The 27,223-nt window shown below is 38.5% G+C and overlaps 3 protein-coding genes across 3 annotated transcripts; all 3 read left to right on the top strand.

The window, feature by feature from the left end:
• The first annotated feature begins 1,913 nt into the window (after positions 1-1,913).
• nmnat3 (nicotinamide nucleotide adenylyltransferase 3) lies at positions 1,914-12,904 on the top strand. The gene is made up of 5 exons (XM_074688629.1): positions 1,914-2,005; positions 3,167-3,312; positions 6,472-6,655; positions 7,795-7,880; positions 12,058-12,904. Exons 2-5 carry the CDS (start codon positions 3,201-3,203, stop codon positions 12,471-12,473), a joined length of 798 nt encoding a protein of 265 aa, XP_074544730.1. The 5' UTR covers positions 1,914-2,005; positions 3,167-3,200; the 3' UTR covers positions 12,474-12,904.
• Positions 12,905-15,538: 2,634 nt separating this feature from the next.
• rbp1.1 (retinol binding protein 1, cellular, tandem duplicate 1) lies at positions 15,539-18,478 on the top strand. The gene is made up of 4 exons (XM_074688630.1): positions 15,539-15,698; positions 15,999-16,177; positions 16,829-16,930; positions 17,959-18,478. The coding sequence occupies exons 1-4, from the start codon at positions 15,626-15,628 to the stop codon at positions 18,007-18,009; spliced, it is 405 nt and encodes a 134-aa protein (XP_074544731.1). The 5' UTR covers positions 15,539-15,625; the 3' UTR covers positions 18,010-18,478.
• Positions 18,479-23,272: 4,794 nt separating this feature from the next.
• rbp2b (retinol binding protein 2b, cellular) lies at positions 23,273-26,767 on the top strand. Its single transcript, XM_074688618.1, has 4 exons — positions 23,273-23,402; positions 23,854-24,032; positions 26,480-26,581; positions 26,714-26,767. The coding sequence occupies exons 1-4, from the start codon at positions 23,330-23,332 to the stop codon at positions 26,765-26,767; spliced, it is 408 nt and encodes a 135-aa protein (XP_074544719.1). The 5' UTR covers positions 23,273-23,329.
• The last annotated feature ends 456 nt before the right edge of the window (positions 26,768-27,223 follow it).

Here is a 27,223-nt window from a genome sequence, read left to right as displayed (position 1 = left end):
AGCCCATTCTCTGGCTCTATTCATCTAGACCAGCAATCCACATACATCTAATGTTATTTATTTGCAGCAACACAAGATTGTTTGTTTGACTTGAGTTACATTTGAGAAATATAAAAGAAATATCACTTCATCTAAGAAGTTACATCAACAGATTTTTTTTTCCATTTTCTCACAGCTCTCATAACCAAATGAAGCAGCTGTTACAAAACGCTGTCATTTCCCTTCAAGCTGGATTCTCCTAACAAGAACCCGAACAGTGCAACAATCCTCCCCCTCACAGATTTGAGTCGTTCTGTTTTCACCCTGTGGCAGAATCACTGGTTTTCTCTAACGGCCATATGTTCTTTAATTATACCCCCATGCTTCATATTCTGCTGGGTGTGGGTGTGTGCTCGCGGATTAGAGACAGAGAGAGAGGGCAGACCTCAAGTGAGTTAAGAGGATAACAAAGATAGAACACACGCGCATGCAGATAAACACATGCAGAATCACATTTACATGCACACGCAGTCACTTAGACACACATATTCCCAATTGGCTGTTTCCATGGGAAATGGCAGATAAGTTCCAGCACAGCACACACACAGAAGAGAGATGGTGCAATGAGAAGATTGTTCCCCCACCTGTGGTCAGACACTTGGCTCAGTAGTCATTAAGGTTACGGGAAACAAAAGATGTCATCCACACAAGAATCTCTGCAGTCATCCTACAAGGTGTTAACACTCTTGTTGAGTGTTACTTTTAGAACCTCTCTCTGTGTAAAGTCTGTTCTCACAGCAAGCCCAAACAGTTCATGACTGATGAATTATTCAAAAGTTTTATGACATCTAAATTATTCATCTTATTAACAAATAGGCTCATTCATTAAGTATGGCTCTCGCTGTATTAACAATTTAATCTGCCAAGTTTAACAGAAAACAAAAAAAGTTTCAGAGCAAAAAATAACAACCATGAATCGTGTGAACATGAAAGTGTCAGTTTCATGGGACCAGACTTAACAAAAACGAAACATTGAAGCAGAATCATGTACCTTTATCCAAAGAAAACACATCTTTTTTCAAACCCTTGTTCTGGCATCACATATAAACTGTTCTTTGGAATAAAATGAAACAGATTCAGCATATGTCCTCTTTTTCTTGTATACAAACCAAAGTGGGTATGAGGACTGATTAAAACCAAGGCACTACTGTAAAATATCCCTTTTTGTTTCTGTGATTGAAAACAGCAAAATTGAGTTGATTGTAAAAGAACTTAAAATACCCTTCTTGTACAACTTTGATTGTGTCTTGGTTTATTTGGAATTTATTTGTTATTTTCTGATTTCTTTTTTGTTTATTGCTTTTTCATTTATTTGTTTTCACACAGTGTTTTAAAGTATGCACTTATTCTATTGCAAGCATATATTCTGTATTTAAGTATGGACGTTCTCATGACCATGTGTCATTGCACTTGCTTTAACCTCACATTGATCTTAAGTTATTCTTGTACCATTATGACAAAGCAGAGTTATTGGAAAACACATCTGCTGTACACCCATTTTGCAATCTACTGCCAGCTGCGTCACAGACAGTCAATTAGTAGACGACAACGCTTCTCCTCTTCATCTGACAAGCAGCTTCAGTTTGAAAGGTAACCATGTGCACTCAGGTGTTTGATGCTTTAGTTTTTCAAAGGTCAGTGTCTGATTGTGGAGGGGGTTTTTGTGTTAATAAACTGTTCTCAGCTAGAGGGGTATAAGAGACTGTAAGTCGAAAAGTCAACGTGGAAATATCTTAAACAAGCTTAAGTATGTACACAGCATGGAGGCGCTTTCACTGGAGAAATTTACCAGCCTCATGTGTGTACCAGTACCATGGAGAGCTCCTCCGCTTTGCTCTGATTAAGCTTCGTCCACCAGGGGGCGCAGTTAAGACAATATTTCTGGGCGGAACCATTGAGGTACTCAGAACGGAGGACTGTAAAGCGTGTAACACCATTACCAAACAGCAACAATGTAAAAAAGAAGGTAAACAATTCAATTAAAATTGCTACCTTGAAGCGTTTTGGGCTTAAAGACCTGACCGTTGAAATAATCTGCACAGCTGCGCTTTTCTGTTTAATTCTGTGGCTCGTGTGTTTTAGCTTTACACGCAGTTTAGGTGTTCAGCTAATTCATGTAGCCACCAATTCAATGTCATGGCTTCGGTGAAAGAACATCGATGGTATTTAGCATCTTTCCTCTTGACAACACGTCTTCTGGTACAACTTTTAGGCAACCCGTTGTTACAGTGTATGACTGTACTATTTTTTTAATCTAGTATTTTAGCGGAAAAGGCGACAGTCACTGATGTCAACATGCACCTGTCACTGGAGAAGTTGTATCTTACAAAAATAAATGACAGATGCTCTGTGAAGATGCCTATAACTCTTTATTGCCTTTTTGCCGTGTCGTCACACGATACTAAAAAAATCATAAATTATCAAGACTGGTATAGCTAATTATCTATTGTTGAGCCTTATCATCTTTGTATGTCGTAATTGGGTTAAAGCGTGATGCAGTAATCGTCAGAAAACCTTAGATCAGAGCTTAAATGGAAATAAATCCATTGAAAATATACTAAAGGCACACTAACACATACCAGAGATGATTATTGTTATGGATTATAATTACAAAACACATTCTCTGGTCTTCAGATATCTTAACATTGTACATTGTTTCTTACATTCACCCATTTTCAACTCATTTATACACTGACAGCAGAAGCTTCCCTGTTAAGCAACCATCAGCAGCAATTAATCTCATTCACACATTGCTGGCACAGACACAGGTTGCTGTTTGGGGCCAAGGATCATGCCCAAGGACATATCCACATGTTGACAGCGGGAATTGGCATTGAATCTACATCCAATCTATCTGTGGATCCATCTTTATCAATATGAAACCCATACACTGGAAGAAAATTGGGTATAAAGCCTCTACCAAACTAAAAGTAGCTTGTTTTGGTTGATTGAAAAACACGTGCGGTATGACCACAGACTGGCTGTCCGATGGATGGAAAGATCAAAATTTGTGCAAAGATAAGAAAACTCATATGTCAAGGGGACGCCTTTAGTTGCTATTTTTCATCCACAAATCTTTTCTTACTTCCTCAACTTTAAATCTTTTTTCGTTTTCTTTTTCTCCAAGGTTCTTTAACAGTGGTGTGGGTGGATAAACCAAGATGGCCATCCGCCGTGTTCCACTAGTTCTGCTGGCCTGTGGCTCCTTCAATCCCATCACCAACCAGCACATGAGGCTTTTTGAGCTGGCCAGAGACCACATGCACAGCACAGGTCAGATCCAGACTTCACAGTCCGTTTCTTCTTCGTCTTATTCTGGATAATGACCACAGATTCATTTACTTTTAGTTAACAGTGAATCAAAGGATTATGTGGGCAGCAGGAGAGAGGGAAGTTGGGACCAAACTACCAAGAGTTATGACCCGGCTCAGCTGCTCTTCTTCACTTTTTTTAAAATTGCCCATTACCTTTTTTTATGTTCTATAGGTTTATGGTTTGTTTTACTGACATATATCAAGCTTACGTAAGATGATAAACCTTCTGTCTCTTATCTATACAGCACGAGACGACCATCAACTTTTTTAACCTTTTATTCAAATATCTCAGAGGAGTCATTGAGGGCGACCTTCATTTACAATGATAAAGAGAGCACACACAAAATTTACAATTAGCATAAGTTAAAAAACTGCTATGGCTACCAAATGAGTAAAACACAACCAAAAAAAGAAGTAACTTCTAAAATGTCCTTAAGGGATAGAAGTCACGTCAAGTTTATTTATATAGCACATTTAACACAACCAAAGTTTGACCAAAATGCTTTACAGAATAAAAGATAAAGGGCTCAAATACAGTTGGTGTTGCAAAATGTTCCTCAAATTTGCAGCGTTGAAGTTAAAAGTTTTCCCCAGGTCCATCCTGGCAGGAGGAACCTAGAGAATCAGTGTCTCACTTGATCGTTTTGAAAAGGAATCAGGTATTAGATGAAGCAGAGATATAATGTACGATGGTAGTATTCTGTTGAGTGCTTTATAGATGAAAAGATACAATTGATTATTGCATCTCTCTGTAAGAGAGGGCCAGCCAACTTTATCAAATAAAATGCAATGATCAGTCAAATAACTTTGACCGGGAATAAATCCAATTGCAAAATGATGGACAGCATCCAAGGGTTTCAGTGTAGTGGTAGATGCATGTCTATTAATTACATCACTTGTGATGCGGATGTTTGTCTTTCAAGTGGGTTAAGCAGATGCCCAAAAGGAATGAATGTGGCGCTTAGATATGCCAGGCTGCTGTAAACAAAACTAAGAACGAACGTTAAAGCCATTTTAGTGTCTTGATGAAAAATTGCTAGAATTTAACTTTTGCACATTTGGATCTTAATGAGGTTTTAAGTAGAGCCACAATATGCAAAAGCAAGAAGGGGGAGTGTGACAAAAAGCACTTTGAAAAAGTGATTTATTAAAAACAACAAGTAAACTGAAATAGGCTGTTTATCAGCTGATCAAAAGTTTAAGACCATCGCTTAAAAAATGACAAACTCTCTAAATCAGAACAAAAGTTTTTCTCAGTAGGACTCAGTAATGAGTAGCTCCACTGTTCTTGTTAATCACTTCAAAAATTATTCTGAGCATGCTTGATGCAAGTGTTTCCAGGAAGCTTTTGGGAACATTGCTCCAAGTGGTGAAGATGTCTTCATGAAGAGCATCAACTGTCTGGAACTGACGGCTATTTTTATAAACTTCCCTCGCCATCCATCCCCAAATGTTCTCTATTGGATTTAATCAGGGGAACATGACGGATGGTCCCAATGAGTGATGTTATTCTCCCTGAAGAAGTCCTTCATGAAGCCAGCATTGTGACGTGCAGCGTTGTCCTGTTAAAAAAACAGCTGTTTCCACACAGTTCAGGGCCCTCAGTCATGAAGGACGCCTGCTACAACATCTGCACGTAAACAGCCGCCGTTTGACCACCCTGCACCACCTGAAGCTCCAGTGTTCACTGAATGAAAAAGCCCCAGATCACGATGGACCCCCCTCCACTGTGCCAGATAGAAAACATCTCAGGTGGTATCTCCTCGTCATGACAGTAACGTTGAAGCCATCTGGACCGTCAAGGTTCAATTTTTCTCATCAGAGAATAAAACTTTTTTCCACCTTTCAGTGTCCCATGTTTGATGCTCCCTGGTAAAGTCTAAACGGGCAGTTTTGTGGCGTTGAAGGAGACAAGGTCTTTGAATTCGTTTTTTGTTTTTGAAACCCCTTTCCTGCAGATGCCATCTGATGGTTATTGCGCTGCAGTCGGCACCAGTAAGGGCCTTAATTTGGGTTGAGGACCACCCATATCTTGATGTACAGCCAATCGGATCCTCCGGCTCAGCTCAGGTGTAATTTTTTTTGGGTCTACCACTAAACTTTTTTTGTTCCATAATGCTCAGGATCTTTCAAAAAATGTAGAATGACTGTCTTCCTGCGTCCAGCCTCAGAAGCAAGGGCACGCTGCGAGAGGCCTTGCTTATGCAGCTCGACCATCCAGCCACTTCAAGAAGAGACAGTCTAGCTATAGCCATCAGGAGGGCATGACCGTGTGAATGCCTGACAGAAAATGAACATCTTGAGCAGATTTTGTTTTCAAACGACTGATAAACAATTGATAAACAACCAATTTTTTTCAAATTACAAGTTCCAAATGTTTTTTGTCACACTCCCCCTTCTTGCTTTAGCATATTGTAGCTCCCTTTAAACCCTCATTAAGATCCAAATGTGCAAAATGCATATTCTAGCAATTTTTCAACTGGTCTTAACATTTTGATCAGGTCTGTATTTCTAATACTGGAGACCTCATATGCACTCACTGTGTTCTCTTCTTGTACGAACAAAAACGCTCATTCAACCTCTGCTGCATGTCATGACATGTGCGGCCAACGCTCACAGGCTCGCAACATAAACCCAGCTGACTTACATCCAAAGCTGATCCTAATAAGAGAGCTGGCTGCACTCACATGTTCATAACGACAAAGTTATACCTTTGGAGCTATGCCGCTCCTGAGTCAGCGCTCTCTGTAAGATGCTTTATGAATACATGCACAGAGCACCGTTTAAGTGGGCAGGGACTAAAGTAATGCTCTTAGAGTTTCCTTTGACCCCTCACCTATAACACATAAGCTGGTTGATTCCAGGGTGATCAGAACGTTTGATTTGTCATACAACGCTAGATGTAGCCCGCTGTAGTTGCACGTTTACCTTTTTCAAAACCAGAACCAGAACAAGGACTTTTTCAAAGCATTTGCTTTTGAAATGTTAGATGTGTGGAAGCACTTTTAATGTGAACATCAGTATTTCACAGAGATGACTCTATCTACCGATTTGTATTCCATGTCTGCAATTGCCTGACATGACCCAGAAAGACTGTTTTGATCCTCTCTCCCCTCAGGCCAGTACCAGGTGGTGGGTGGCATCGTGTCTCCAGTGAGTGACGGTTATGGAAAGCAAGGCCTGGTACTGGCTCAGCACAGAATTGCAATGGCGAAGCTGGCACTGCAGGGCTCAAACTGGGTCACAGTTGATGAATGGGAGAGCCAACAGCCAGACTGGACGGAGACTGTGGTCACCATGAGGTATAACACATGTTCAGGGCAGCAGCAGAAATAAAGCTGCTTCTTTAAACAGAACGATTTGGTTGTTGAAGGAGAACGTGAAAACTTTAGAACAGTATTTGCCTCTTGGAGGAACATTTACTTCTCTTCTGACACGTCCTAGTTTTAAAGCAGCACTCGCAGAGCTCAGGGAGATGTGCTCTCTTTGGCTTCTCCTCCTCCTGCCCTGCTGTGTGCCAACCCCAGAAGATTATTCAACAGAGTGTTGCCAGGTTCCCTGAGTCTCAATTACAGGATTTGGTCTCTTGTGGGCCGCCAGACTAGACTGGACCCATGTAGAGTCTGGTTTTATGAGGTGAAGTCAGGGGCATGGGCCGGCTAAACTCATTGGCCGAGTGGGAATGGTTGATTTGCAAAAAGGCTGCCTGGGCAGATAAACTCGGGGATAAAAGAAGCAGCAGAGGTGATGTGGTTAAAGTGTGAATATCTTAACGTTGCAGCTTTCTCTGCAGCAACATGAAATGTGTTCACAGCTAAGTTTCATCAGGAGTTTGACCTGAGGGGATGAATCATCCATCCAGAAACATACTGCATGTAGTTTGACATTTTGAGCTGATTTTATAAAGGTCTCTTACCTTTGCTTCATTTGATTTGTGTCATAATATTCACCTCCTCCTCCTCCACACAGTCAAGCATGAAATCCTCTACTTACTATCAAAGCATGGAACAGCCTGTTGTGTGGGGGGCAACGAACAGGCCACGCCACATGTTACCTCACTCCATAATACACACACGCAAACGGGCTCACACATCTTTAAGAAGCTTTACTTGAAAACAGCGATGTTATTCATTCTCCTCTTACATGTTTCTCTCTGACTTCTGATTATTTAGGGTAAACTGTTTCACTTTCCTTGTAGGATGTTTTACTGACGTGACTGTAAACATTCATAAACAGAGAAGGATGAATAACTCACCATTGTAAATGTAACAGTGTAATGATAAACATTATGTTGTGCAAAAACTAGTTTCATAAAAGTAGAAATATAAATAAAAAGGAACCAGACAGGAAAATGCTCTCAGTTATGTGTGTAATTTATAAAATAATAAAATCAGGGGAGTAAATTCACAGTCTTCCTGTCACGTCTTCTGTTTGTCATCAGGTATCATTACGGGCATATTCTAAAGGAGAACAAATGGAGCACAGGAACCCAAGAGGACTTCAATGGAAACGCCAGCCCCCTCTTAAGTAAGACCCTCTTAATGTTATGAAGTTAGGATCAGCTTATAAACCCTTTGACCACTTATTCACAGAGATTTGTTTATTGGTTTACGAGCATTCATCTGTACTTACTGATTCTGCTTCAATATAAATCTTTATCTGTTCTCAGGAGTCTGATTTTCAGCATTTGAAGTGTGCTGTAGTGTAGTTCAGTACTGATTATCACCAGAGGTGTTAAAAGTATTCACATTCATTACGCAAGTAGAAGTATAGATAGTAGGGTTTAAAAAGACTTCTGTAGAAGTTGAAGTATCAACTCAAGCTTTTTACTTAGGTAAAAGTGCAAAAGTGCTGGTTTCATAACTACTTAAAGCATAAAAGTAAAAGTAACTTAAAGGAGTGGAAAGATCAAAATCTTAAGCTGTGCCACAGGAGCCTATAGTCCTTATAGTTCATCCTCCTCCTCAGTCTCTGCAACAGACATCTTCATATTATGTTACATACGTCTGTTATGTCCTCACTGAAGTGGGGCATGATTTGTGTCACGTGAGGGTGTAACGGATCGCGTACAAAACAATCCATAATCAAATCCACCCTTTCCAGATGATGCAATTTCATCGATTTTAGGATCATTTTTTACTTTATTTGGTGTGTGTCTTTTTGAACGATGACAAGCTGGAATGAAACACAAGTAGTGGGGCTATTTTTTAAGACGTGCGGGGTAGAAAGTACAGATACATACATATATTATCCCTTTTATTTAAATGAATGTTAGTATAAAATTGGTGAACAATTACATTTGTCAATTTGTCAACATTTGTCATACATATATAATCAAATCTCATTGATGCCAAACCTACCCACCCAGGTATCACTTTCAAGGATGTGCAACTTACAACTGGTATACAATTGTTTTACAGAAGTATGTTACTTATACAAAATAGAATCAATAATTACTTTAAAAAAACAAGCAAACAAAAAAACCCAATAATATGAATAACAGTAGTAATTTAAAAAAACCCACAACACTAGGCAATGAAATATATAGTGAAGATACACAAGCATAAAATTAGTCGTGTTCAGTATTCCTCCCAACTAGAGATATTTGTTATGCCTCAAAATAGTTGAGAAACAAAGTACAGATATTTGCCTGAAAATGTAAGGAGTAGAAGTGAAAAGTCAGCTTAAAAATAAATACTCAAGTAAAGTATATATATCCCAAAGTTTTTACTTGACACCTCTGATTATCACATATAAACAGACTTTAGGGTATGCAGAAATAGAGATCAGAGTAAGAGCAAAAGCACACCACATTAAGACAGTGATCTGACAATCTTCTAGATATCTCCTTAAAGAGATACAACAAAAACCTGTCAATGTTCAGCTTCCTGATTTTTGGAATTCAACAAAATAAAAATCTGGCTTCTGATTAATGTGCAAGTATTTAAAATATTTAGTCATGTCTTTTTGGAGATAGTCTTGACAAAGTTTAAATTTTACTTTATACAAGTAAAAACGCAGATAAGCTGAGCTGGAGTTGTACAGGGTACTTGTCATTAGTACCTACAGGGGCCCCAGTAAGCTCACGCCTTAGGTGAGAAAACCAAAGCAGACGCTCAGCTGTCAGCCGCCACAGACGGGTCAGATACACAGGATTTTGGGTCAGAGTCTACAAAATATTGTTTGGGGGACAGGGGTTCACTGTGCAAAACACATGTTGCTTAATCAAATATTTGTCCAGTTAGTCAGTTGATTACATCCTTTAAAAGAGCGGGGGTGAAGGATTTGCATTTGTTCTGCAGATAATGCTTGTGCTTAACATGAGCAGAGTAAGCGCTTAGTGCTGCTTTGTTGCTTTCACAAACTGGGGTTAAAGAGTATTAGGAATGGTTTTAGTAGTTTTAGGACTTTGTGTGTTTTTACATTGTTACAGCATGCTTTAAGAGCACTGAGGTTGTTCTGTAACTGAAAAGTGTCAACTAGTATGCAGAAAATTTTCCAGGGTTATTTCTGATTTATGGAAGCAACTGTAAAATCTATCACACGTGAAATTGAAGTTGAAATTGTTACTGTTTTGTTGCTTGGGTTTTTGGCTCGTTAGTCTCATTTCTGTTATCGTTTTGTATTCTAGACATTACTCTAAGTCTATTTTTAAAGTTGAACTGGTCTTGTAATGAATGTTTTTAGACTTTGCTTTAGCCTCCAGAGTCACATCAGTACCTGCATTCAGTGATTACTGGAACTAGGAAGTGAGTTTCACTCCTGTTGCCAAGTCCGAACCCCCCAAAATGTATTTTTCCTTCTCAATATTTACATAAGTATTGCCTCTTGTGTTTTGAATTTTTCCACAACATTACAGCCACACTTGGATTGCCTCTTTTTGCACCATCCTGGATGTGCCAGTTGGCAAACAGCTTTGGACTGTTTCCTATGTTGTTAAAGTACTGCCACTTGAGGATTATGTGACTTTTATTGATCTTAATCACTGAGGAAAAACAGTCGCAAAATGTATACTGAAGCAATTTAGAGGTAACACTGAAAATTAACAGGTTGGCAAAGGACAGCAGTGATGCCAAACCACAGAGAGGTGAAAACAGTAAAGATCAGTGATTGTTGTATTCCTTTAAATTCTCTTTTTATTGAAATACTGCATCATTATCTCACTTATTCAATACATCCTAGATACAGTTTTTCCTTTTTTTTTCTCTCTCTTCCTCTGTTCATTTTTAACAGTTATAACATGGATTAGATACAAAAAAGGGGAAAAGATAAATGAATATAAAATAAATTAATAAAAGATAAAATAAAATAAATAATAATGATATATTTTTTCCCTTTGTCACTTTAGGAATCTGTCATGTGGTCATGTGGTTCCTCTAGAGTCTACACTTTCAGTTTAATATCCTTTTGGTAAACATTTAAAATTTTAAAGAAGGCCAAGGGGAAAAATAATAGGTACAAAAACAAGAACAATTGGAGCAATCATAATAAAAGTAGTAAGATAATAGTAATTATTTGAAAAATAAAAAAAAGAATTATATATTTAAAAAAAAATTAAGAATCATAAATGAGAAAACTAATATACTTATGTATATCCAAAGACAGATTTTTTTTTAATAAAATGAACAGGTCTGAAAGTACTGTCTAAATCATGACAATGTTATTAATCACAATAACACTTACAATATTAACAATAAAACATAGAATAACAATATGAGTAACAGTTACAATTTGAACCCTGTATCGTGAACCAAGGGGATGACAACCAACCTTTATGTCATAAAATGCAACTTTGCTGTTTTTTGTATACTCTATCCATTTTTGCCAAAGTTCTTCAAAATTTTTAAATTCTAATCTGAACAAGTTCATCATTTTTTCCATGGTATAAACTTCAACCCAGTCATTGACCCTATCTCTGTAGTAAGCCATGTTTGTGTTATGGCTTTTTTACTTGACGTTAACATTACCCTAAACATATATTTCTTTACAAAATCTTTAATTTCCGCAGTGATTTTCCCAAGATAAAATAATTCAAATGAAAGTGGCAGCGTGGTTCTCATAATAGTCTCCATACTGTTCTGGATCCCCAGCCAGTATGATTTTACTAAAGGAAAGTCCCAAAAAACATGAAAGTGATTAGCTCTCCCCTCTCCACAACCTCTCCAACACCTTGTATTTTTGTATTTTTGTTGTGCTGGAGTAATGAAATACCTCATGATATTTCTTCAACCAAACTTTCTCCATGACATGGGGCAGGTTGTTTTCCATATTTGCTCATTTATTCCTTGCCACTCCTCTATTGATATTGTAATATTAGCCTTTATTCCCACAACTCTTTTATATACATAGTGTCATTTCTTTTTAGATCTTCCAAGCAAATATATACGTTTTGATATCAGCTTTCTGCTCATCTGTGATTCAAATGCTTTGTATTACTTTTTTAAAAAACAAAACAAAATAAAAAGACAGGTGTCTAAGTTGAGATGAGCTCTTTGTTGTGCGATGTGCAGCTTTATTTACAATGGCAAGCACTGTAACCAATCTTAAAGGAGAATTATTAAAGATTGTTGTTTTTTTTAGAGCTCAAAATGACTCACATGCAGGTCTTTTGTCCTCAGTTGCAAATCAACTTTTCACTGAGCTTTAGAAATTCTGAGACAAGAAACATCATCATCTGTTATTATTACCCTCCTTCCTCCCTCAGGCCCACGTCCCCAGCTGAAGCTCCTGTGCGGCGCCGACTTCCTCGACACCTTTAAGATCCCAGGCCTGTGGCGGGATGACCATGTGGAGGAGGTTGTCGGGCGTTTTGGTCTCGTCTGCGTCAGCCGGGGAGGGCTTCAACCTGAGCGGGCCGTGCACGAGTCAGACACCCTTTCCCGCCACAGTCGAAACATTTTCCTGGTGAGGGAGTGGGTGAGGAATGAAACAAGCGCCACCGAGGTTAGACGGGCTCTGAGACGGGGCCAGAGTGTAAAATACTTGATCCCAGACTCTGTGTTAGATTATATTCACCAGCACAACCTCTACACGGAGGACAGTGAGAGGAAAAACGAGGGCACTGTTCTGAGGCCGCTCGTCAAACAAGCACAACAGCCTGTGGAGAGTTTGGACGACTAAGAAATGGACGGCTGATCACTGAAGGGGCCTGAAAGTGAGGATTCACTCACAGAGACGCTGTGTGCACTCCCACAGACTCTGGCAAGAGGAAGAGTTTGCTCAATCTGCAAACAACAACAGAGAAACAACTCTAAACCCAAATGTGTGTTCACCTGTTCCAGTAGGAAACCTCTCCATGGTGAAGTGCTTCATTTTGAGTCATACATATCAAATGTTGCAGATCCTGAGCCTCATCTTTCTGCTGGTGTATGAAAGAATGTTTCTTTGATAGAGTTTTCATCTTCTCTAGTTTTCATGTTGCACAACATTGCAGAGATGAAAAGCTTGAATAAAAACCTTCATATTCTGTGTATTTTTGTCTGATAAGTGTTTTTCCTTTGCAGCTGTCTAATAAGCAGAAGCCAGACTGAGCGCTGGCACCCTAAAAAATAACAAAAAATAACCTTAAGTTTGTAAATACAAATATAAATGGTGTTTTTATTCTTTATAGTAATGTAATATTTCAATATAAATTCTGTACAAAAAACTTTGACAGACAAATCATGACAGATGTCTAAACTTTTTTTTTCTCTACATGTTTAGGTCATGAGTTTCCAGCTTTGGGGTTTTTCTGTTTTCTGTTTTGTTTCTTAGACAGCCACATTTGATTTTGTGAAAATAAAAGGCCAGTGACTCTCACTGTCATATTAATCAACTATTAAAGTATTTCTTTTGTGATTTCTTGAAAAATTTTATCAATAACTGGTGTCAAACATAACTTTAACCCCCTTTCCAGACCTCATGTCCCTCAGTTCTCTCTTGATATCTGATGGGAAGTCATCAGTTTTTGGCAGTGTGACATGCTGCATAAACACCAGCAAACTTTGCTTCTTATCTCCACTAGAGGGCGATACAAGGAAAATATGTCAGGATTTTTTTAAGGCAGGGTCAGGATCCGGATTTCGTCAAACTATTTAGATTTTTCATCATTTCAATCCAGTCTTGTGTCCTTTGATGTTTTTTTTTTAAACCCTGGGTGTTCATGATACACGTTCGTTTTTAAAAATGCTTTCGTCCACATGTAGCGGGTAAATCCGCTGTGAGTGCAGCTCTAAGCACGCCAACCCTATAATGGGCAGTATTTTCCTTATGTAAAACATGTGCCAGCCAATCAGAATGAGCCCCGTCGTTCAGCTGTGATGTTCAAGAACCGAAAACTCTGTTTACCGGCGTCCACACAAAACCTTGAAACCGGAGTTTTCCTAAATCTTCACTTTGGCCGGAGTTTCAAAAAGCATTGTGTTTAATGACGTAAAGCTGCGGTTTCATGTGAACGACAGGCGTAAAGGTATAAAAATATATGTGGTTCCCCAAATAACTAGCTACGTGTGGACATGGCCTTATACAAGTAGCCAATGCACCATCCAAACATGGGACATTACTAGATATACTTTGGTTTTGATAATGCACTCGACAGAAAATGTAAAGTTACACATGATATAGAGCAGGGGTGGCCAACCTGCGGCTTGCAAGCCACATGCGGCTATTTGATCCATTCATTTAAAAAAATAGATTATATTGTTATGAGTAGTGGTGTGCCAATCAATCTAAAATATTGATATTTTGATGCCAACGTTGTGGTTAGTATTGATCAGTACTTGGGTGATGAGATTGATACTTAAGTTTCAGTTTCTTTTCTCTACATCGCCAACATGCTCATAGCTATCTAGCTAGATGGAACTTTACGTCTTCTGCAGTAAAAACAGAAATTTGTCTTTGACACGGCTCCAAGTACGAACTGAAACACACTTACACACACATTAAATGTCACTTTGAAAATTTTAAATGTCATTTCATTTATGTGTGAGAGGAAGTGCGTTTTTAGTGTGGCTCTTTGTAGTACCACAGTAATTTTTGTGGCTCTTGGTTTCTGAATGGTTGGCCACCCCTGATTTAGAGCATGATTTATTTCAGTTTTGTAAGTAATACATTATGAGATGAAAGCTGGGGGCTGTGTGAAAATGAACCCCAGGCTTGACTTTGGACATGCCTGGTTTAGGCCAACTCGTACATTCAGACAATTTTACTTCATAAACAACTGTTTGCGAAACATGGTAGACAAAGTAAACACCTCACCAAGTGGTTAAGAGCTGACATATTTTTCAAGAATGACTCGAAAATTTGTTAAAAATTTAGTTTGTATTTACCAGAACGCCCCATGTGTGCAACTTTAATTTAAGAGAACCACGCTCTTTTGTTTGTGTTTCTTCTCTGCTGCTGCCTCCTGACAACTTTTCATTGTGGATCTCTTCAGTCTCACCATTATCATCCACACACAGCGTCTGCAAGGCCTGCATTTTCTCCACCAAGGGTTTAAAGTAATCCTGACAGTTGCTCAGCTACAGGAGGTGTTTTTTTTCACCGGGGCCAATAGCTGAAAGCACTGCTGTGAGTGATATTAACTAGCACCCTTTGAAAGATGCTGTGTGTGTTTGTGTGTCTTTGTGACACACACACACAAAGGGACTGAGATAGTGGGTTGGCTGCAGCTGGTCTGAATAAGAGATTCTCAAATTAATTGAGTTATTTAAGCGAGACAAAAGATGTGACAGGCCTTTTGTGCTTCTTTTAATTGTTGCAGTTGGATAACTTTAGGCTCAGGTGATTATGCTTTTTGTTCTGTGATTATTATCCACATTAATATTCTGATCCAGAGACGCAATATCTGTAATATAAACCTAATTATGACATCTAAAATGTTGGCTTTATCCTGCAGCTGTCCAGGCTCAAACTTCCACACGTGGTTCTCCACGTCAGCGTGCCTCTGTGATTTACTAATGAAAGTGTGTTCATGCTAATCCCACATACAAGCACACACAAGCACACAAGTGTTTCCACCGTTATGTATGCATACCACATGTTCCCAGCATACATTGTGTGGTGAAAGCGTGGAGGGGATTGAGGGGTTACATGGTGTCAGCCGGAGGGAGGGGGGAGGGTGTTCGCAGCGTTTCCCCATAGAAAAAAGTGAGACCCAGCAGGTAATCGGATTAAAGTTGGTTTCATTCAAATTGAGGCTTTGGAGAGCTGTTTCTGCACTCGGTCACCAGTAGCCGTCCACAGCGGACCTCTGTTCACAGGAGAGTAAGGAAAGCAGCTGAGAAACTCCCATCATGCCTGCTGATCTGAACGGATATTGGAAAATGATTTCCAATGATAACTTTGAGGAGTATATGAAGGCTCTTGGTGAGTTTGTGGTCACATTCAGACAACATTTCAGTCAGAGGAGAATTGATTGTCCATAAAAAGTCTGTGCATTAGAGTTGAGCGAGACTGCAGACTAATAGTGCTTTGTTTTATAGCAGTACAAAAACAAGAGAAAACATTTGTTTTAGTGCACTACAGAGTCTCTATATAAAGATGAATTTGTCTGAAAAGCAACAAAATATGTTAATCTGACACGACATAAATGCAACTTCATACCCTGCTTCTTATTCACCTTTCTTGCTGCTCTGCTTCCCTTTTTTTTTTTTTTTTTTTGGACAGATGTAAATGTTGCCATTAGGAAAATCGCTAACCTGCTGAAGCCGGACAAAGACATCACCCACGAAGGAGACCACATAATCATCAAGACCCTCAGCACCTTCAAAAACTACAACATGGACTTTTACGTGGGCAAAGAGTTTGAGGAAGATCTGTCAGGAGTGGACGACAGGAAATGCATGGTGAGAATCTGGACTGATGTATTCAAAGGGATTAAATTCAAGTTGCATTACTGTTTTGAACTGGGACAGACCTATTCAACCACAAATTTAAGCTCTTCAGTTAAAATACCAGATGTAGGGACATGTTGTAATAACACATCTCCTATTAGTGTCAAACCTCTGCTTGTGTAAAACGACTTTTCCTGCTGGCACCCTTCCAGGATATAACAAGCATACGGTGCGAAGGGATTTGGCCATGTTATTTATATATATATATATATATAAATAAATGAAAAACAACTCTCCACCTACTCACAAAAGTTTCCTCAAACTTTCACTCACTTTTTAACAATTTGATGTAATGAAATCCAGTGTCAGATACTGCAGGGAGGAACAGGCAGACTCACATTTGTTGAATCTGAGATATGTCTCTGAATACGAAACACAGTCCAAGCTGATCTGCGCTGTTGTCTGACCTGCCTTGTATGCTGCTTGCAGATTAGCTGTAGCCTGGGAGTGAAGATCATATGTGTGTGTAGATTTTTGTCTTCTTGAGGCAGCCTGAGTTTCTGCATATGTTTTTTTCAGCCTTCACAGTTATAAATTGGTGAAACCTCCTCGGTCCGTTCTCTGTAATATTACATGTTCTCCATGCCCTTTGACCTTGTGCAGACCACAATCACCTGGGAGGGAGACAAGCTGGTGTGTGTGCAGAAGGGGGAGATTGAAGGCAGAGGCTGGACCCACTGGGTGGACGGAGACGAGCTTCATCTGGTGAGAAAAACAGCAGCTCCTGACAAGAATATTAATGGATGCAATTTAAACACTTTAGTTCAAATCCAGAACGCCTCTCAGCGCCGTATGTGCTGTGCATATATTTTAATGTGTGACTGAGTCATAGATTGGCCCGAGAGTGGTAATAGTGTGAGGTGCATGCACACAGAGACACTATTTTTGAAAGTCATAAGAAGTACGTGGATGTGACTCATGCTCTGCCAAAGAGGTCGTATTACTGCAGCATGAGGAACCACCTCCAGCTGAAAAAAAAAGGCAGGCTCGTAGATTGCTACTTCATGATTCAAAAGATTTTAACATTTAGAGAGGAAACCCCATCCAGCTCTGCTCCTCATTCATCTTGTGATCATTAGACCTCTGGTGATTTAGCTCATTCTAACATCAGCCCCTGCTATCTCCACTAGTCCAATTAAATTTCCGTGACGAGGACTTTGTTAACTTTTCCTCTGAAACATCTCAGCGAAGTTCAGAGCGCAGCTTATTATGAAAGAATTAGCATCTTAACAGACTTTAAAGTAATGACTAGCGCATTAGCATTTTCATTAGCTCAGCATTAACAGATTTCTCTCCCTGTGATTACTGCTGTGAAAGCAAAGCTCAAATAATCTGCCAAATTATTTTGGTAAAATAATGCCAACAGATGTTTTTGATCAGCAGCCATGAAATTAGTTAATAGATGAAAGCTCTGAAGCGCTGGAGGAGGGTTTAGATGTGAAGCCACAGCAGCCTCTGGTGGCAGAGTATGTAACCGTAAGAGCTGGGGTGGATAGATGAGAGGTTTCCTCTCTTTGATACTTCAGGATTAGGACAAAATCACTTCAGCAATGAACTTTCAAGGATCCCAAAAACTTCATTTAACTTTGTAATAAAAATTATCTACATACTCCACCATGTGTGTGACACATTATCTACTCTTTATGATATATTATCTCACCTTATAACACTTTTCAGAGTTTCATTTCGAGTCAGTATCTATAAAAGTTCGAATTGTTGTCTTTCGTTTTCAGGAGCTGAGAGCTGCTGGAGCCGTTTGCCATCAGATTTTCAAGAAGTCTTAAACTGGCTGTTACAGATATTGATATCTCTTCATCAAGAATGTTACCTCACTCCTCATAAGTGAATGCTTGTACAGGTCCAAGTGTGTATCATAAAAAAATCACTAAATGCTAGGCTGTATATGTTTCTCAGGGTGGTTGATCTGTTGATTCAACATGTCTAGATGCGTTGGACACATGCATACAGCGACTGTAGGTGTAGTTTATCTTGTTGAGTTTGACAAATGGGAAAGAATTAGACACCGAGAAGCAAAGAGGGCAGAAATACTACAAATTAAAATGGTTAAACCCTGTGTAATTTCCCTGAATGATTACTTGGGAGCTACAAAAGTACTCAAAATGTGTTTAAGGTTCTTAATTCATTTTATGTGCCTATGTAATGCATATCAGATGTACATATACTGTATATATCCCTCTCACGTCTTTCTGACTGTATCATTGATAGAAATGTAATGGAATCAATAAAGTAAGCAGTGCACAGTTAAAGGTCTCATATTATGCTCCTTTTCTGCAGTTTAATATGGATCACTGATGTCTTCATGAAATGGTAAAAACATGTTTTGGTCCAAAAAGCCAATAAATCAAGCACAGCAGCATTGTTTCCAGGCTCTCATAGCCCCTCTGTTCAGAACGCTCTGATTTAGTGGGCGTGACCTTCATATGTAAATGAGCCACCGCTGATACCGCCCCGCTCTTCTGCATCACAGAGAGCGGCGCCACGAGCTCCGAGTGCACAATGTTTAGAAAACAGCAAAGCTTGTTTACCGTAACATTACAGGCTAAAACAACAGGCTAACTGCAGCTAGAGTTAGCATCCTGAAGCTAACACAGAGACAGGGGGACACTGAGGAAAAGCTCTTACATCTGCTCCACAGCACACAGCATTTAAAATACTCACATTTCCAGGGTCCCAGGTTTGTTGGCGGATGGTTGGTAATGCGCCTGGATTCAGGACCAGTCTATTCGCTAGCACACACATGCACAGTTTTACTGAGTGTAGCTGGAACATTTCCTTGATAAATGAACTCTAGCCGCTTAGTCTTGTCTTCTTTCAGGATGGGAAGCTTGTGCATGGAACTATTTGGCCGTTTACAGCCAAAAACAGTGCAGCTCTTCAGCTTTGGCATTCTGAACAGCAGCAGGGAGGGGGTTCAGGGGTATCTGCTCTGGTGGACCAATCAGGTCAGACTTGCTCCTGATTGGTCAAAAAAAGAAATCGCCGACGTCGGCAAACCCTGGAAATTCCAAACAGCTCATTTTAGGTCAGGATTTTACATTCACAAGCACTACTAAGTACAGGTTTTGTCATTAAATATCAAATTTTGTGGGCTGTGAGGAACCACAAATTTCACTAAAAGGCTTAATAAAGTGATTTTTGCATAATATGGGACCTTTAAGGAGTTGTTTTGTGTCTCTTTTGTTTTAATGTGTTTTATTTAGTAAAAGAAAAATACTAAAATGAAATGTTCTGTTGTTTACCTGAGTTCCACAGGCCGACAGAAGAGGAGGTATGAGAGACACTTCTTTTCTAAAATGCCTCTCCAGGCAGCTCTCAGACTCTGAGCTCTTCTTTCAGAGAATTTAAGAGAATGAAGTGAAGCCTGCAGAGTTTAATCCAGACAGCTGGAGCCCCGCTGTGCTCTCAATCGACTAATCTGTAAACTCACTTTGTGCTTCACCGTTACCAATCAGCCAGTCTATATAAGCTGTCCAGCTCACTTTGCTGCTGCTTACCCTAATGTTCTTCCTCCCTCCGCTTGTGGGCATTCACACCCTGCCACCTGCTCTGGGTTTATACCTGCAGGCTCAGTTTATTTATGGTCCTTCAGGGGGTGATATTGATTTCACACTGCCTCTGGCTTTAGCTGGCCAAAGAAATTATGCACTCACAAAGAAAATAAAGTCCAATGCCAGAGTCAAAGCTGCATTTATTCCCAATAAAAAGCAAATAGTTTGACGGTCTTTGTTTCTCATTTCTTCTATTCTTTATTTGAAATTCAATAGATAAACATTTCACTACCAACAAGGATGTGAAACCACTGCTTGAATTTAAAGCCCTTCTGTTTATCTCTTATTGTTTTGATGTGAGGTTTCACCTTAACAGGACAGAATGACAACATGTGTGTGTTTTCATGTCCATCCATTAAGCAGGTACTTAAAGCTGCTTTGAGAAGCTTTATTAGTGTTGATTTGGCGCCCCCTTGTGGAAAATAGTGTAACTCTTCTATAAATGCTGATTTTATCCTGATTAAAGGTGATATACATTTTCTGAAAAAAGTTTTAAAGGACTTTAAAAGCACTGTTCAGAAATTGCCACACTTGTTGTTTACGAGCTTGTTTGCTCTTTCAGAAAATAAGAAAACCATAATTGTCATTTTGATCAGTTTAATCAAAAATCCTCATTAAAGTTTGCGGTTATGTAGCCCTCATACTGTGAAAGTTTAAGTACTGGAAACCAAAAACACTGTCACTCAAAAAAACTGTTCTTTCTTACAAAAATAAACTGTTAGAGCCTGGTTAAAAAACAGTTTGGGTCTTAAAATCTTGTTCCTCTAACCCCACACTCTATAAACAGGGTGATATGTTTTTATAATTTGTTTTTTGAAGCTACTAAGGTTATGAGTTTCCATAATAAAAGATATGGCTTAAAAAAAGGCCTCTTGTCACACTGACCTAAGGTTAGGTTGAGTCCACAATTCAAACACGTTAACTCCTGATGGGTGATGTCACAGATGCTACCTCCATGCATTTCATAGTTTTTTTTTTTTTAAGATTAAGGTCTGTCTCAATCCAGGGGCTGCAGCTTTTGTAGGCTGTAGCCTTCGGAGGCCTTCGTAGCCTGCGTAGACCACAAAGGCCAAACTGAATTGAGACGGTCTGGTTTACAAAGCATTTCCTCACACGGCGGCGCCCTCACCTGTCAGGCTTACATTACTTTTCAAACACACGTAAACCAAAACCTCACATTTAAAACAGAATAATTTTTACATTTTTTTTTACTTTGCTGTATTATTATTTTTTATTAATATTATTATTATTATTTTTATTATTATTATTATTATTTTATTTTTTATTTTTTTTTCTTTATTGATAGACTATAGAACCACCATTTACATGAGAGTAAGGCAACAATGTACATTTTCAACATCTGAACAAGTGCTGGGGGGATGATGGATTAAAAAAATATATAAAATAAAAGCTGCTGAAATTAAATAATGTCTTTTTTGAATTCCCTGTAAAAAAAATTAATAAATAAATTTTAAAAAAGAAAGGTTTTTTTTTACTCCAGAGAATTTACATTTATGAACTTATTTTTATTTAATAATGAGAAGATTTATAAAGAACTGTTTTTCCTCAGTGTATTACTTAAAAAGAGCCCAAACAACACATTTTTACACAGTAAAACATAATTTTCTTGATGTTTTAGAAATACGATCACATAGTTGTTGCCAGAAATCCTTCACATCTGGATAAATCAGGACCTCTTCTGGAGTTTGACCATGTCCATCATCTTCAGCGTTCATGCGCAATGTATCTTGGGATATGTAAAGCTACGAAGGATTCACCGAATCCGTCCTTTGTGGCACCAGAAAAGGAGGCCGGATTCGTCGGTCACATTTGGAGGAGCCTTTGAAATGGGACAGCCCTCGATGCACTGCTGTGATGTAATCGGTCTTCAAATTCAGCCTTCATAGGCTGCAGCCCCTAAATTGGGACACAGCCATAGTTTTATGTATATTTTTTTGTAATTAATTTCAATAAATGGCAAAAATAAGTCACGAATGTATCTAAAAGCCTTTTTTAATGTAGAAAAAGTGATGTGATACATTTCTTTGACTAACCACACGCTGTTCACGCTGTTCACACACAGCCTTAGCATCATATGTTGGAGACTGTTTAAAGCTGTAGGCTGAAAGTTTTTGGCATCCACCGCAATTTTTGTTTTCCATCACATTAGACACTTCAACAATAAAGACAAGTACATACCAGCGCTGCAGGGCATATGATAGCCATATTTATTTTGTGTTATTAAAACATAACCACAGTTAAAATGTATAATTGCTTCACCGATCTTTGACACAATGAACATTTTAGAGTAGGTTTAGAAATCATTGTTAAATCATTCTCTGGGACTAGAAGCTTGTTCTGAGTTCAAGATTTACACAGCTCCCTGTGAATCCTTCATATCCCTTGATGTCTGTTGTTGCAAATTTGTGGCATACCATGTCAGGTCTTGATGCAGCTGAAATGACCTTTGTATTTCATAATAACCTATTTATTTATATTCTACACAAACCAAAGATCATATTAGATCCACTGTGTCACAAATATTGGTCAGGGGATAAACTTCTCATGTCTATAGATATAATATTACTTAGTTATAACTATTGTGTGCACTATACTTAAATTTACAATCTCCACTTTAACATCAGTAAGAATGCAAAAACACACAATAACAATCCATTTTTATAATTTATTTAAAATTAATTTAGGCAGTAAGGGGTTAAGTGTACATGTCATGAAGCGTGGGTTTTACACAGTTTAAATAAAGATACTTAGCAGCTTAAAAAAGGTAAAAGCCTTTCATTTATTCTTCCACACTTCTTGCTTGTCTTGCAAAAAGGAATAGAAACTCTAAAAGATATGCCGGGATATTAATTATATTGTTCTCTAAATTTTGGTTGGGGAGGATACATCTTTTATTGACAGGATCAAACAATGAGTGGGAAACCTTTTAGATATCAGAGATTCTTGTTTGTTGAATCCAAGATTTATTTAACAAAATTTAATCAGAAAAAACAACATTTTATTGCATTAAAGAATTGTAAATGTATATGTTTTCTTGACAGAAATACTAAATCCAGCTTTTTTTTTCAACTACAGGAACAGTTGAACTTTATTAACCCGAGTGTTCAGGTTTCCAGGTTTAGTCTGAGCTTGCCAAAGAAAAAGTTCAAATAGAGAGCACACACTGTTGGCAGAAGTTACAAAACATCTTCTTCTGTCTGCACACTGTACACTGACCACCACTGTACAGTCTCTCTGAGTGTTTGTGTAGTAAAAGCTCTGGTGATTGGTGGAACATACCACTTGTTACCTCCCCAAAGACCATGTACAGATGAAGAGAAAAGGATGAGTTTCCCCCTCCCCCCTCCAAAACGTCTGACCCTGCCAATCCCTTTCAAGCTGTAAACTCACTTATCAATAGTTTTCTGCCCTTATGCCCCTCCTCAGACTCATTTAAAAGCAGGACATCTCCCTGCACCTTCCCCCGACCGACACTGTCTAAAGTCTACACACAGCAGCGTCAGCAGCTGCCACCATGCCTGCAGACTTCAATGGGAGATGGATACTGGAGACCAATGAGAAGTTTGAGGATTATTTAAAAGTCCTGAGTAAGAAGCTTTTATTTTTTTGGTTTGTGATCTTTCGGAAATGTGTGTAAGCTGTGACACAAGTTGATGTGACTCATCCTTTACAACTTCATGATCACTCAGTTAAGTTTTAGACCTTGTGTTTCTGCTCAATGGAATGTGAAGCTAATGCTAAAAATGTTTTACTCAGATATTCTACCAACTTCTCACAGTTACGTGATTGTATTTTCAAATTATTTTAATTTAAAAAATGCATGGTAAACTGTGTAATTTTTTGGATTCAAGTCATGAAACAAAATTATTTGTAATGATTTAGATTAAATTCTAAAAATTAAATGGAACTCCTCCTATTAAATAGATGTATATATATATATATATATATATATATATATATATATATATATATATATATATATATATATATATATATATATATATATATATATTTCTTTTTTTCCAACTCTGGCTCCAGATATTGACTTTGCCACAAGGAAAATTGCCATCTCTCTGCCTCAGACCAAAGTGGTAACCCAAGATGGAGACAAGTTTGACTTCAAAACACTGAGCCCCCTGAGGAACTACGAGCACTCCTTCACCGTTGGAGTGGAGTTTGATGAGTACACAAAGGGACTGGACAACAGAAATGTCAAGGTTGGTTGACCTCACACCTGAAGTGGTGAGGGTCACTGATGGTTATCTGTTGCATAATTATTTTCTCTTCTTTTTTCTTGCTGTTCTTGATAGTGAGGCTGCTGTTATCTAAGTGTACCCAGGGCAAAGATTGGTCTGTGGTGGGCCACAGCGTACAGTAGTGTTGCTGCAAAAAACTCATGCACAGAGATTAGCAGTGGTTAGCTTGCAGAGCTGATACCAGCCTGATTAGCAAAAACATGCAGGAATATCCTTTTGCAGAGTTCTAAAAGATTCAGAATATCAGCATAAAGGCTGGTTAACTTTTTAGAAAAAGGTCATTGTTATATCTGAAACTGCTGTTGGGAGTAGGTAACACTCAAAAGGAATTACAGCATGCCAGGGAAACAGCTTTCTTTATGTTTTCCCACAGAAAAGAATTTCAAAGAATAATGCAATCCTATTTCCAAAAATATAGTTGGAGCTTCAAGCAAAATTTCCAAAACAGAACTTGATAGTATGAGATGTAAATGATATATGCTCATTGTGAATTTGAGCCCAGACTGCAGACAGGCCACTTTAGCACCTGGACTCTTCTGCTACAGAGCCATGTTGTTGTAATAAGAGCAGAATGTGGTTAAACTCCTTCTTCTTGAGATATGCAAGGTCTTCTCTGAAAATTTGTGTTTGTTATTCCTAAGCCTGTGTAAATAAATAAGACCTCCCCAGGTGTGGGAACTGTCCATGCTATGCATCCCCATATCATCAAGGATGCTGCCTTTTAAACTGTGCAATGATAAAAAAAAAAGAAAGAAAATGAAAAGAAAAGAAAGATAATCCTTCTCTCTTTAAAGTGGAGGTTGCAGAGTCTTTGATTTCCAAAATTAATATTTAAGTTTAATCATCTGATCACAGAAAAGTTCTTCACTTTGCCTCAGTCCATCTTCAGTGAACCAAGGCCCAGAGGAGTCATCAGAGATTCTCAATCATGTGTCTTCTCTTTAAATGGTGCAGTTATAACCTGCACTTATGTAGGCAGTGACAAACTGTCTTTATCAACAGTGGTTTGAAAGTGAAATTGAGCCCATGCAGTGATTTCCACTACAGAGACATGTCTGAATGGTTGTTTTCCCAACCACCAACTGCCCCCTGCTTTGACATGTAGTATGTAGCATGACTGTTCTGTTGGGTCTGTTTTGTAGTATACTACTCTGGTTTTCAGTTCTGGAAAGCAGAACAACCGGTGGTGTTTTTTTGATTTTTTTTTTGCCTTTATTATAAATATACAAATCCAACTATGGGTAGATCTTAACATTTTTGATTTTTTTTTAATCATATCACAGCGAAAATCATATTTGATTTTTAATCTCACACCCATAAATCTGGAAGTGATTGACTTTTTATTTTTACAACTGATGGAAAAACCACTTCCATATGATCCACATATGGTAAAAAAAAAAAAAGGGGTAATTAGTCTCAATGACTGTCCAACGTACGTGTTGTGTTGTAGTTGTAATGCCGACTCCTTCCACTAGATGGAGGTCATTTACCAAAACCTGCCACCTGCATAGACAAACAGCATAAGCGCTGTGCATTGAGGAACACACTGTAACAGGTAGACTGGTCAGTTGCATACTGAGGAATTTTCTTGGATCAGTAAGACATCCAGGTATTTTTGGCATACTGCAGATTTTGCACGTTTAGAGGGTTTGGAAAAGAGACATTGTAAAGAATTGTCTCCTGAAGACCTGGAGGTCACAGCCATCTGGTAGGACTAAAACCACTTCCCTGAGTACAGAGATTTCTCCACATTTTCTGAAACTATAGATCAGGGATCTCAAACTCGTGCCATAGAGGGCCAAGAGTCTGCAGGTTTTCTTTCCAACCAAAAACTCCACCCGCTAAGTTCACTGATTATCTCACTGTCAAGCAGAGAGCAGCAAATCAGTGAAATCAGTCAGTGGAGTTTTTGGTTGGAAAGAAAACCTGCTGCCGCTTGGCCCTCTATGGCACAAATTTGAGATCCCTGCCATAGATGGTTGCAGATGAAGGTCCACAGGGTGTGCCAAAAACTAGACAAACTGAAGGTTTCCAGTAAGCTTACTTTTGTGGGGAAAATAGCAACACATTTACAATTTTTTTCTGTCGCCTTCAGCCTAGAAAAGTGGATAAAATTTGGAGAAATATATTTTTAGGATAAAACAACTTGGAAACCTTACAGATAATATAATACGACGTGTAAAGCAAATCTACAAGCAAAAATTAAATGAACAGTTGGCAGTACTAAAGTTGGGATTTGATTTTACAAGTGGTTTAAAAGAAGAGTTTGCAGCACTGATCTCTTTAAGAAACTCTTCTTTAGATTTGGGAGCTCTGATTGTAAAAGCGCTATCACCTTTGTTTGTCAGTTTAACCCTTGCAGCTACAGAGTTTATTGCATTTTCAGTGTGTTGTCTGTTGTCATGTAGAGTCTAGTGATCTGGGAGGGAGACAAGCTGGTGTGCACTCAGAAAGGGGAGAAGGCTAACCGTGGCTGGAAACACTGGATTGAAGGAGGAAAGCTTTACCTGGTGGGTGAACAGTACTTGTTGTGATTTTCTAAAAAAAAAAAAAAAAAAAAAAGATGAAAAAATGAGTATACTTTGTTTTCCCTAAATTATTCTTCTGTAAAATCATAATAATTAATGTATTCTCCCTCACAGGAGCTGACGTGTGAAGATGTAGTATGCATTCAGGTGTTCAAAAGAAAAGATTGAACGCTTACATCGCTGTTTCTGTTTAGCTGGTTTGTTTGCTCTTCATTAATATTCTTTCCCAAATATATGGATCAAATAAATAAAGGTGCTTTTCATAAAATGCATCCTGTTGTGTTTTATATCAATGAGAACTCATAATAGTAGGCAGCCCTGCCTCAGCAGCCTTGCTAGGGCCTTTACCATGACCAAGAGTTGAAGGAGTGTGATGTGCAGACCCTCAGTGCACTGACTCCAGATTATTGCAAACCCATTTAAAAGCCTCTGAAATTGTGGACTAATTTTTGGAGGAAGTGCACCCAAAGTATGATTGGAGTATGATGTGATTTGATCCATCAGACTCTATATCAGTGTATCTATCAATAAACAGTTGTACCATCAGAAATTATGGTAAAACTATAATTTCAGTCTTTAGGGAAGACTCGTGGTTTATTTGGTTGTGTCTGCTTTCTTTGTCTA

This window comes from Halichoeres trimaculatus, unplaced genomic scaffold (genome assembly GCF_033239565.1).
Source record: "Halichoeres trimaculatus isolate MK-OKI-2021-1 unplaced genomic scaffold, fHalTri1.1 fHalTri1_scaffold_15, whole genome shotgun sequence".
NCBI classification, from domain to species: domain Eukaryota; kingdom Metazoa; phylum Chordata; class Actinopteri; order Labriformes; family Labridae; genus Halichoeres; species Halichoeres trimaculatus.
Note: the sequence above shows the minus strand (reverse complement) of the source record. Positions and strands in the feature narration are given on the sequence as shown.

Excerpts from the sequence above, each read along its gene's own strand:
- nmnat3 (XM_074688629.1), top strand. The coding sequence starts at position 3,201 with ATGGCCATCCGCCGTGTTCCACTAGTTCTGCTGGCCTGTGGCTCCTTC. Across the intron at positions 6,656-7,794 it reads GAGACTGTGGTCACCATGAG|GTATCATTACGGGCATATTC; the intron begins GTATAACACATG and ends GTTTGTCATCAG. Across the intron at positions 7,881-12,057 it reads AAACGCCAGCCCCCTCTTAA|GCCCACGTCCCCAGCTGAAG; the intron begins GTAAGACCCTCT and ends TTCCTCCCTCAG.
- rbp1.1 (XM_074688630.1), top strand. The coding sequence starts at position 15,626 with ATGCCTGCTGATCTGAACGGATATTGGAAAATGATTTCCAATGATAAC. Across the intron at positions 15,699-15,998 it reads GGAGTATATGAAGGCTCTTG|ATGTAAATGTTGCCATTAGG; the intron begins GTGAGTTTGTGG and ends TTTTTTGGACAG. Across the intron at positions 16,178-16,828 it reads TGGACGACAGGAAATGCATG|ACCACAATCACCTGGGAGGG; the intron begins GTGAGAATCTGG and ends GACCTTGTGCAG.
- rbp2b (XM_074688618.1), top strand. The coding sequence starts at position 23,330 with ATGCCTGCAGACTTCAATGGGAGATGGATACTGGAGACCAATGAGAAG. Across the intron at positions 23,403-23,853 it reads GGATTATTTAAAAGTCCTGA|ATATTGACTTTGCCACAAGG; the intron begins GTAAGAAGCTTT and ends CTCTGGCTCCAG. Across the intron at positions 26,582-26,713 it reads AAGGAGGAAAGCTTTACCTG|GAGCTGACGTGTGAAGATGT; the intron begins GTGGGTGAACAG and ends TCTCCCTCACAG.